The sequence below is a fragment of the Typopeltis vanoorti genome, chromosome 14 (assembly GCF_054136105.1).
Source record: "Typopeltis vanoorti isolate ZY-2024b chromosome 14, IOZ_Tvanoo_1.0, whole genome shotgun sequence".
NCBI classification, from domain to species: Eukaryota; Metazoa; Arthropoda; class Arachnida; order Uropygi; family Thelyphonidae; genus Typopeltis; species Typopeltis vanoorti.
Window position 1 is genome coordinate 55,334,888 of NC_143562.1, and position 12,963 is coordinate 55,347,850.

General features: G+C 36.6%; 1 protein-coding gene across 2 annotated transcripts in view; it reads left to right on the top strand.

Moving 5' to 3' along the window:
* Window positions 1–12,963, top strand: part of LOC150099492 (prosaposin-like) — a 149,064-nt gene that overhangs the window by 53,984 nt on the left and 82,117 nt on the right. For both annotated transcript variants that reach the window (XM_090403867.1, XM_090403866.1), the window contains exon 6: window positions 2,840–3,002. In XM_090403867.1, coding sequence (XP_090259993.1) covers window positions 2,840–3,002 — 163 coding nt within the window. The remainder of the gene's footprint in view (window positions 1–2,839; window positions 3,003–12,963) is intronic.

The window sequence follows — 12,963 nt, forward strand, 5'->3', positions numbered from 1 at the left end:
TAGATGGCATTGGTGTAGTGGTCAGTGGTGGAGACAGAGTTGTAGAGCAGATGCCCTCCCTCGAGTTTTTGGACTCTCTCTGGAGGTGTCTAATAATAATCTGACCTCCATGGAGTCAGAGACTCATCGTGAGAGGTGCACACTATTGTACACAATGCTCATCCAACCGTGCTTTAAAACTGATTGAATGTGTCTACACCCACAATACACGCAGTGCATTACATTCACCAACAACTCTCCATGGAAAGAACCTACTCCTCACTCCTCTGCTCATACCCTCCTTATACGGTTTTCAGTGATGGCTTCTTGTTCTAACCCCCCCTCTCTCTCCCATTCTATGAAAAATCTCTTCCATATCAACCTGATAACAACCCCTGACCAGTTTATTTGTTGCAATCATATCCTCTCCCCCTTTTTCCTCCTATTCATGAGGCTCTGCAACTTACATTCTCTCAATCTGTCCTCGTACTCCACATTCCAAAGACCACTGACCACCTTTGTGAATCTTCTCTGGACCCTTTCCAACATATCCTCATCACCCATGAAAACCCAGCGACCAAATCTGTGCACAATAATCCATATGAGGCCTGATCAAGGCCTTATACAATGGTAACATGACTTCTTTATTTCTGCATGTCAGGTTCCTCCACATCATTGCAATTATCCAAAGTGACGTCCTCATAAGTTGTGCAATTTTGCCCCTGAATTTCAGGTCCTTATCCACCATAATCTGTTATGTAGGTTTTGTTATATATCTGTTATATAGATTTTGAAAAAGCTTTTGACTTTGTAAAATGGGATAAAATGGTGGAAGTAATGGAAAAGATTGGTATAGATTGGAAAGACAGAAGGCTAATTATTTTGCTGTATATGGGACAAACTGCCATGGTGAGAGACATATATGGTACAACAGAACCAGATATTATTGGACGAGGAGTAAGACAAGGCTGTTCTCTGTCACCGTTTTTGTTTAACATGCATTCTGAAGCAATGTTAAAAGAAGCATTATAGAACTCGGAAGAAGGAATAAAGATTGGAGGTAGACAGATATTTGCAATAAGATACGCAGATGACAAGGCATTATTATCAAATACTGAAACAGAACTACAACATTTGTTGAACAGATTACTGGAATCCTGTATCAATTATGGAATTTTCATTCCATAATTGATACAGGATTGATACAGAGGCCATCACTGAAAACATCAGAAAAACAAAAGTAATGAAAATAGCGAGGAAAGAGGCAAATATGAATATCAAAATAAATGGGGAAAAATTGAATCAAGTAAAGACATTTAAATATCTAGGAAGTGTTATTAGCAGTGATGGAAGATGTAAAAGTGACATAAAAGCAAAAACAGCGATGGGAAGAGATGCCTTTAATAGAAAATGGAATTTATTCAGAAGTAAAATGGATAGAAACCTACAGAAAAGACTAATAAAGTGTTATGAGTGGAATGTTGCCCTCTATGCAGCTGAAACTTGGACATTGAAAAAAGAAGAAATTAAAATTTTGGAAAGCTTTGAGATGTGGATTTGGAGAGGGATGAAAAAAATCAAATGGACAGATAAAATAACTAATGAAGAGATCTTAAAAAGAGTAGAAGAAGAAGAAATAAGTCTGTTAAGGAGGATTAAAATAAGAAAGGGAAACTGGATCAGACATATTCTGAGAGGGAATGGAATCATCAGAGATGCCATTGAAGGAAAAATAGACGGAAAAAGACCCAGAGGAAGAATAAGGAAAACAATGCTAGATGACATGCTGAATGGAGACAGGTACACATCCTTGAAAGAGAAGGCTCAGAACAGAAGAGAGTGGAAGAAATGTTTTTGCTACTAAGAGAAGAACTTGTTCAATTGCAGAATACTCAAGAAGAAGAAGATCCATCATCACTCCTAGATCTTGCATCTCCTCTATTTCCTTTAAAATATCCCCACCAAATGTATACTTCGCATCCCATCGGTGCTTACTAAATCTCAAAACTTTACACTTTGCAACATTGAACTGACTGTTCCACTTACCTGCCCATTCATGCAATCTATTCAAGTCCACTTGTAAGGCCATAACATCTGCTTATGGCCTTACAAGTTAAACCATATATGGGTTTAACTAGTGATATGCAAACAGCTGCATATCACTAGTTAAACCCATTCTGGTATCATTAACATACAAATTGAACAACAATGATCCCAAAACTGACCCCTGTGACCTTCCACTTTTGGGATACTACACCCCCATATACAACTTTCTGATATCCATCTGACAGCCTCAGGTCTGATCCAACTCAGGTCTGTTATCCAATCCCATCTGTTTCAATTTATTTACCAGCTTGTCATGTGGCAGTCTATCAAAAAGTTTTGCAAAATCCAAGTACGCCACTGTACATGCATCTCTGCTGTCCAAGGTATTTGTCACCTTGTCATAGTACATAAGTAAGTTAGTAAAACATGATCTCCCTTTAACAAACACATTGCTAATAACCACAGTGAATGCTGCTGTTATCAATCCATTTCTGTATCCTACTTTCACCACAACTCCAGATATACAGATTAACCTATAATTTGAAGCTACAACCTTATCACCACATTTATGCAGTGGAACAATTTTACCCTCCTTTCACTCCCTTGTGATAATGCATGCACTTTATAAAATACTTTTGTGTAGTCACTTCACTATATCAAACTTAAATGTTTGATATAGTGAAGTGATATTAGGTATTCAGATTTGCTGATATTTAATTTTCAGTTATAATTTTACCATTACTTATAAATTTATTACACATTCTTTCATATTTTATTTATAAATTGCTTGATCTTATTTTATTTTTTTTAACAGGCTGAAGTATTTCAGTTATTAGACAAAATATGTATTACAGTTCTTAAAAGTATCACCCCCAAATGTCAGGCATTTATACAGGCACACCTTGAAGATATTATTGATGTGTTTCTAGAAGTACTTCAACCTGAAAAAGTCTGTGATATCTTACATCAGTGTGAAGGTATGGGTGCTGTATTAATTTAATGCTTAAAAAATGCTTTTAAAATTCACACGTGATACATGTGCAGTGTGCAGACATGTGTGTTTCTTTAAATTAATGTGTATAAAATACTTTGAAGATGCACTCATCTTATGATATATGTACCTGGCCTGTTTCATACAGTCTGATTATATTATAATATCTAACAGCTAAGTAGAAAAATGCACCTCTTGATTATCCAGGCTAATGAAAAATACAGATGATTCAAAAAATGAAAAATACAGATAATTCAAACTCTATATTATGTTATTATTATTATTATTATTATTATTATTATTATTATTAAACAAGACCTCATGGAGTCAAAGACTCATCTAGGAGGTCCTTTTATCTTACACACACATCTCATCATACCGTGTCTTAAACACATTCAAACTACTTGCAGACACCACGCTCTCAGGCAAGGCATTCCAATCACTCACAACTCTGCACGAAAAAAACCTGCCTCTCACTCCCTTACTCACACCCTCCTTATACAGTTTCCAGGGATGACCTCTGGTTCTCCCCTGATCTCCCACTATTCTCTGTAGAACTTCTCCACCATTGATCCTATAACAACCCCTTACCAACTTGTAGGTCTCTATCATATCTCCCCTCTTCCTTCTCTCCACGAGACTCTGCAAATTACATCTTTTCAATCTTTCCTCATACTCAACATTCCAGAGGTCAGAAACTACCTTAGTCAGTCGCCTTTGGACCCTTTCCAACATCTCTTCATCCTTCTGAAAACCCGGTGACCAAATCTGGGCACAATAGTCCAAGTGTGGCCTAATCAAAGCCTTATACATTGGAACAAGTATCTCCCTACTTCTACATGTCAGTGTCCTCCGCATCATTCCCAGAAGTCTTTGTGTTGTCTTCACAATTTTGACAATGTGTTCCCTAAATTTTAGATCCTTATCCACTATCACCCATTATGTTTCACAAATATGACAGTTTACTTTAATCATGGTGACTTATGCTGTATAATCATACATATTATTATTATTATTAAGGACCTCCTAGATAAGTCTTTGACTCCATGTGGTCTTGGGGTAATAATAATAATAATAATAATAATAATATTACACCCTCCATGGAATCAGAAGACTCATTGTGCGAGAGTCATTCAACTGACAACATATTTAGCGTATAGAATCTTAAAATCCTTAACACTCATTGCATTAACAGCACATTCTGGTAATGCATTCCATTCAGTGACAATTCTCAATGTAAAAAATCTACTCCTCACACCTCTCTTCACCACACTTTTACATAACTTCCAGGGATGACCTCTGATTCTTCTCTTCTCACCTTCTACTCTTTTTATAATCCTCTCTGGATTAATCTGATAAAATCCTCTCGCTAACTTAAATGTCTCTATCATATCGCCTCTTTTCCTCCTATCCAGCAAACTCTGTAATCCACATCTCTTCAACCTCTCTCCATAGCTAACAGTCCAAAGTCCTGATATTGTCTTAGTCACTTGCCTCTGGATCCTCTCCAATGTCTCCACATCACACTGAAAACAAGGTAACCAGATTTGAGCACAATAGTTCAAGTGTGGTCTGACCAGTGATTTATACAGTGGTGCACCACTTTTTTATCCCTATTAGTCATAGGGATAAAAAAGCACTACAACATGCAGCCTTTGCAACACTAGCAATATGCCTTCTAAACTTCAGTCTGCTGTCAACCATCTCTCCCAAATCTTGAATCTCATCCATTTCCTGAAGTACAGCACCATCAATATAGTACATAGTCTTATATTTCTGCACTCCAAAATGCAACACCTTGCACTTATTGATATTAAAACTATAACCCCACTCCTTTGTCCAAGTAAAAAGTCTATTAAAATCTTCCTGAACGGAATTAACATCAGCAGTGCTACTTATAATTCTTCCCAACTTTGCATCATCAGCAAACAACTGCAGATTCCCAGTCAGTTCACATGATATATAGCTTACAAACAAGTTAAACAGCAGGGCTCAAGAACAGAACCTTGGGGTAAGTCACTGCTTACCTTCTTTTTTTGAGACACTACTCCATCATACACAACTTGCTGAGTCGTGCATAGAGCCAGTCTCTGATCCATCTAACCAATAAACTATCTATTCCCATCCTCTGCAGCTTGTACACCAACTTATCATGTGGTAATTTATCAAATGCTTTTGCAAAGTACAAGAATATCACTGTATATGATTCTCTCTTATCTAACAAGCTTGTTACCTTTTCATAAAATGCAAGTAAATTTCTAAAACTGGACCTACCCTTTATAGGTCCATGCTGACCATCATGAAGAATGCTATATCCATCAACCAAATCTTGTGTTCCATTCCTTAACCATCGCTACAATACCTTGACCACAACCGCAATTATATAGACTGGTTCATAGTTGGAGACTTCTGTCCTAGAACCATGCTTGTTTCTAGGACAGAAGGTTTGGTGAGTGGCACTATTTTGCCTTCTTTCCACTCCTTAAGAACCCTACCCACTATACTCTATGCTCTTCATGAATCTGATCACAATCACAACCAACTGTCTTGTACCTCCTCCATAACATTTTCTTTTCCAGCACAGCTTGCTGATTTCGCTGTTCATCCATTTCACTCCTACTCTATTTACTCACTTAACCCTTGTATGCAATTATACGTTGCTTTTGTCAGATATTGCCTTTTGAGTTTACATGCATTATCAGCATCTTTTCTGCTCAGCTCATCTATCCACTGTACTGATGCTGACCCTAGAGCTTAATATAATCACTTGCTTTATACTTCCACATATATCCATCATCCATTTTGGCAGTATTTTCTTGTATAATAAATTTAGTTTAATCCTTTATCCAAGTGTAAGCAAACAAAGTTTGCGCCTGAAAATATCTTCAGGACTGAGGTAAGGTAGTGCAACACCAGGCAACTCCAAGCAAAGGTGGACCAAGATCTCATCACTCCTTGTCTCAGTATCTCCCATAATGCAAAATACCTTACCTCAGTCTTGAAGATATTTTCAGGTGCAAAGTTTGTTTGCTTGCACTTGGATAAAGGATTAAACTAAATGTATTATAATGAATGTTTATTTTCTTGATCATCTAACTAGAGTAATTATTTGGACAATAGATCAAGTATTAACTAATAAATATTTATTAAACCTACTAGTTTCACCAAACTTTAGCTGTTGGCATCTTCAGGGTACAAGCACTTAGGTTAAAAAACATTACACAAATATGAATAACTGTAAAATTCTAACGATTATAGTTACAAACTGAAATAGCATTGAATGTGAGTGATACAAGTATCGCATGTACTGATTAACTAGTTGTTGCTAAGGAACGTTCTGTAGTTTGCATTGAAGTTCATTTCCTGTGTGTTAAGAGATCTAATTAGGGTCTTCCATATCTCTGGGAGTATTAAACACTGGTTCCTGTTAAGGTTATCAACAGAGCGAGTGACTGTAGCTGCTTCTTTGAAGATTCAGGAGTGGTAGTCTTCTTCTATGTAAGGGGAACAGCTTTTATCCCACTCAATGACATGGTTAGTTATAGAAAAATGAGATGACAGGCCTGTGTGTTAAGAGATCTAATTAGGGTCTTCCATATCTCTGGAAGTATTAAGACTCAGTTCTTGTTAAGGTTATCAACAGAGTGAGTGACTGTAGCTGCTTCTTTAAAGATTCAGGAGTGGTAGTCTTCTTCTATGTTAAGGGGAACAGCTTTTATCCCACTCAATGACATGGTTAGTTATAGAAAAATGAGATGACAGGCCTGATATGTCTTGTCTGTTGTTTTTGATGTAAACAATGTGCTCCTTCTGTCTAATTTCGAGGCTTCTTGATGTCTGCCCGATGTAACTTGAACCACATGAGCATGGAATATTGTAAACGCCAGCATATTTATAGAAAGGATGGTTATCTTTTGGAGATCTTAGTAGTTTACGAATTGTTTCTATAGGTTTGAATGTCACTCTTATTTTGCATAGTTTGAGGAGACTAGCGAGCTTGTTGGAGATGCCATTTACATACGGGAATGCAGTTTGATGTGTCTGTTCTACATTTATTTATACCTCAGAAACACAACCTGTCAGAAAAATAAAGATAAAAAAAAATACTGATGACTGGAAACATTCACCACCAAGAAAAGTTATGTAGGTTAGTTGAAAAATTATTGGAGAATTGTTTTTTTTTTTTTCAACTAACCTACATAATTTTTCTTGGTAGTGAATGTTTCGAGTCATCAGTATTTTTATCTTTATTTTTCTGACAGGTATTTCTGACACATGACACAGCAAGAACAGACACATCAAATTGCATTCTTATATATTTTTTTTTTCAGGCCATGGAGTCAAAGAGTCATTATGGAAGGCCCATACTAACTGTGTTCATTCACTGACAAACCACCCACAATTACCTCTGGCAAACACATTCACCCATCCACTACTCTCCTAGCAAAAAAATTAATTCTCACACAATTTCCAGGAGGTTACTCATAACTGTCAGTGAAAGGTTAATTCCTTTATAATTGAATTAATCTTTACACTGCTAACTAGAGTTATCTCAAGCAATATAAAAATGGTGTACTTGCTGAGTCTCTCAACTCAGCAAGGATGGTATTCTCAATCACACTTTTGCATTAAAAAATGTTTACCCAAACAACTTTTAAATGTGTGAAATTTGCAGGCATGTGCTGATGTGTATTATGAATATAAATCAGTTTGACTCAAACACTTCTCTGTTTAGCAGATGAGCTGTTTGAAAGAAAATGTTTGTATTGGTGCACATAATTAAAAAAAAATCTTCAAACTGATGTGTCACATGGCCCAAGCCTTTTCAGGGATAGTAAAAATAGCAGAAGTCATGAAGTTGAAGTTATCAAAATTTTAGATTAGTGGGATGCTGCTATAAGAAAGGGAATGCAGAGGGAGATAATTCTAAAATGTTCAGACAGATGAGACTAGCAAGCTACAGGTGGGTGATAATAATGGGTGACTTTAATTATGGAAGTAGGAAATATCATGTGTGAGTAAGGAGATCAAATTTCTTGAGCTACTCAGAAATTGACTCTGCATCACTTGGTGACCAACCTTTTGGACTGAGAGGAAGACACTTCCCTGATTTTTCCTACTCCAAAAAAGAAAATCTCATTGGGTATTGCTGCCATGTGTTCAAACACCCCACTTAAAGAGAAGGGGGGGGGATTGTATTATAATATGTGTATATTACCCCTGATTCAAAAAATATACAGATTTTTGTAGGTATTTGACAGAATATCTCAGTATTGTTTAACCTTTATATCAATGACATTGTTAATGGAGAGATATTCAGTTATTTGCAGATGATGTGAAGATATGAAGGGTTATTAGTAATAGTACTGATGTGGCAGTCCTTCAGCAGGATTTGAATAAGCTAGACAGATGGGCAAATGCATGAGGTTTCAGTTTAATGTGACTAAATGTAAGATCTTGAGGTTTGAGATCCATTGATGGGAGACTGCATACTCTGTTGGAGAAACTGTATACTAGAAGAACTGGAGGAACCAAGGGACCTCAAGGTGATAACTGATAATAATAATAATAATATTGCATGGAAAACTGTTACATAAGTTGGAGCAAATTGGAATGGATATAAAACTTGTAGCATGGATGGGAGGGGGGGGGGAGTAGCAGATAGACAGAAGAGTAATATATGGTGGAGTGGAAACTAAGACAATAAGAATGACGATACAAGGCTTTGTACTAGGGACACTACCATTTGATTTGCACACTAATGATACAAAAATTTATTTAAGCAGGAATATTTGGTTATTTGCTGATGATGCAAAACTGGGAAGAGCAAAGATAATGTAGACATCCTGCAGGATGATTTAAATAAATTGGCAATGTGATGAAGAATAATCATTGTCAATTTAATGTTACAAAATTAAATAAAATAAATTTACTGAAAAAAAGTAAATTAAATATGGAAACAGACAACAGAATTTGTCAATTTTCATATTTACTTCTCAACCCATCCTAAGAGAGGGGGCTCAACCCCATCTCTTAGGATGGGTTGAGCCCCCTCATGGGGGGTTAAGTATTTATGACTGTAGATCCATGTGTGCTTAAGGATCAAAGCTGTATAACTGAGAGGAGACCCCCCCACACACATAGCCTTTAAAGGAAGGCAAGAACCAACCAGGACATCTGACCTAATGTCCAATTCTCACCTCATGGTGCACCCTGTTAGGTATCGACCTGGATACTGAATGAACAAGGATGGACTGGCAATTTGAGATTTAGCTGACCAAACTGTATTCTTATTGACTTAAACCATAAATAAAATGATGATACAACATGACCGAATTTCATGCCGGCTGGAGCACTGACTGGTTAAACAAGGGTCCCCCCATCCCGTTGTTTTCACCAGGGGAACCAGGGCAAACAGCGAAAAGTCAGCTACTGAAACAAATCCTGAAACATGCCCCAACTCAACATCACCAGAGTTCAAGATCAGAACTATAAATATAAGAAGACTGAATGGCAAAGAAATGGAGCTGGCTGAGGAATTGGATAAGTACCAGATCAATATAATAGTGGTGACTGAAACAAAAAAGACAAAAACTGGTGAGATCTTTCTGAAAAATAAATATACAATGTTATATTCAGGCAATGACAATCAAGGAAAAGAAGGAGTAGCCATAGTATTCAACACAAAATATGAGGCTAATCTTCTTGAATGGCAGTCAGTCTCAAGTAGAGTAATGTGGGCAAATATGAGAATGGGGAACTGGACAATGAGACTTATTTGTGCCTATGGTCCCACAGAAGGTTCTACTAAGGTAGAAGTGGAGGAATTTTTTGACACTTTAGAAAAAGCAACTGACACAATGAAAAAGGAAAAGTTGGTCCTTGTTGGGGAGCTAAATAGCAGAGTGTGAAATGATTGTGAGACATATAAAAATATTTTGGGAAAATTTGGAGAAAAGAGCAAAGCTAATAATAATGGCAAATACCTGTTGGATTTCTGCTCAGGACATGGACTGGTTATTACTAACACCATGTTCCAACATAAAAATGTGCACAAATTCACATGGAGAGAAGAAGCAAGGAATAAGAAAAGTCTCGTTGACTATGTTATTGTTGATAACAATGTTTTCTCCATGGTGCAGGACACCAGAGTGTACAGAGGATTTGAAATTGGAAGTGATCACTATTTAGTCTTGAGCAGGATAAAACTGAATTTCATATTGAAAATAATAACATGTAAGAAAGTTTTAAAGCGAATAAAACTTCAGCAGCTCTCAGATGTGAACTGTAGACTAAAATACACAAAGATTATTGAAGAAAAAATGAAAGAGTTTGAGAACAGGAATCAAACCTTGGAGATTCAGTGGCAAGCCTTGAAGAAAACCCTGATTGATTCAGTTAGAGAGGCATGTGGTGAAGTTGTCAGCAAGGATAGAAAAATTAGAACTCCATGGTGGACACAGGAAGTTAAAGAGGCAGTGAAGGAAAAGAAGAAAGCATATCAAAAGTTCCTGTCAAATAAGTCACCTTGTGCTCTTAGAGAATATACAGACAAATGCAAGAATGCTAAACACTGCGTAAGACTAGCTAAACAAAAGTCATGAGAGGACTTTGGCAAGAATATAGAAATTAAATATCAAGAAGGTGGCAAAATATTCTGGAGGTTGTTGAAGAAGCTTAGGAATGAAAGAAAGAGTGCTATAAAAGATGTCAGAGATGATAAAGGTGACATGAAAACAGGAGAAAAAGATATCCTTCAAGTATGGAGTAATTACTTTGAAAAATTGCTAAATGAAACAAGCAGTGACAGCACAGTGGTAAAAAACATTGACCAGGCATGCAATCAGAAATACATATTTATACTTGAAGTACAAAAAGCCATCAAAGGCTTGAAATGTGGAAAGGCAGCAGGAGTAGATGATATTCGACCAGAAATGCTGAAGTATGGTGGTATAAGAGTCTTACAGTGGCTGTACTGCATAGTTCAGAAAGCCTGGACAGAGGGATGAATTCCCAATGATTAGAGTAGAGCTCTCATAGTACCCATATATAAAAAGGGAAATAAAACTGAATGTGAGAATTACAGAGGTATTTTCCTACTGAGTGTTCCTGGCAAGATCTATGCAAGTATACTTGAGAAACGGTTGAGAAGAATTGTGGAAGAAAAGCTTGGTGAAGAACAAGCTGGATTCAGGCCAAATAGAGGCTGTCAGGATCAGATCTTCACTTTACGACAAATAGTCGAGAAAGCATGGGAATATAACAAAGATCTGTATTTAAGTTTTGTCGATCTGGAAAAGGCATATGACAAGGTGCCAAGAGAGAAGCTATTCAATACGCTGCAGTTATATGGTGTCAATGGGACATTATATCAAGCAATACTTAGTCTTTATTTGAGTTGTAAGTCAGCAGTTAGAATTGAAGGAAGTACAGGAAGATGGTTTAATGTTAAATCTGGTGTGAGACAAGGATGTACATTATCCCCTCTGTTATTCATTATCTATATGGATCACATTATGAAGGAAAGTGGTATTAAACATGATATCAAAATTGGAGATGTTAATGTCAGCTCTTTGCTTTATGCGGATGATGTTATACTTCTAAATAAATCCGCTACAAGTCTGCAAGATTCTCTGACTAAATTGAATAGCTCTTGTAATAGATATGGTATGAAGGTCAGCAATAAAAAGACAAAGACAATGAAAATAGGCAGAATCATTGAAAATGTCAACTGTGTTGTGAATGGAGAACCTGTGGAACAAGTAAAACATTTCAGCTATTTAGGCACGATTTTTACTGAAGATGGTAAATTAAATATAGAAATAGACAACAGAATCAGCAAAGCTGTTATGGTGGGAAGTCAATTGAATAAATTCATATGGAATAAGAGAGAAATTAGTCGGAACACTAAATTAGCTGTATACAAGATAGTTTTCAAACCAGTTTTAACTTATGGATCTGAGAGCTGGGTCAGAAGTAAAACACTTGACCAAAGACTAGAGACTTCAGATATGAGAGTCCTGAGAAAGATTATAGGCGTGAACAGATGGCATCAATGGCAGTATCATATTAAAAACGAGGATATTAGGAAAGAACTTGACATTGTCAGCATCCAGGAATGCGTTAGCAGAGCTATTCTCAGGTGGTATGGTCACTTAAACAGAATGGGCGAGGAAAGATTAGCAAAACAAGTGTTCTCAGCCAGGTTGGCAGGAAAACGACCGAGAGGAAGACCAAGATATAGGTGGATTGATACGGTACAAAGTGCTTTAGATGATAGAAATATAAGATCTGATAATATTGGAGTGTTGACAAGTAACAGACTGATTTGGAGGAAAATTGTAGATAGGAAATTAATAATGATGTAATTTTTTTCATGTAGTACTATCATATCCTATACACCCCTTGAGGGTACATGGCAGGAATTTGATGATGATGATGATGATGATATTCAGGCAATAACAATCAGGGAAAAAGAGTAGCTATAGTACTCAACACAAAATACGAGGCTAATCTTCTTGAATGGCAGGCAATATCAAGTAGTGGTGTGGGCAAATATCGGAATGGGAAACTGGACAATAAGACTTATTTGTGCCTATGGTCCCACAGAAGGTTCTACTAAGGTAGAAATGGAGGAATTTTTTGAGGTTTTAGAGAAAGCATTTGAAACAATGAAAAAGAAAAAGTTGATCCTTGTTGGGTATCTAAATAGCAGAGAAGGAAATGATTGTCAGATATACAAAAATATTTTGGGAAAATTTGGAGAAAAGAGCAAAGCTAATAATAATAATGGCAAATACCTGTTGGATTTCTGCTCAGGACATGGACTGGTTATTACTAACAACATGTTCCAACATAAAAATGTGCATAAATTTACATGGAGAGAAGAGAGAAGGAATAAGAAAAGTCTCATTGACTGTTATTGTTGAGAGGGATGTTTTTTCACT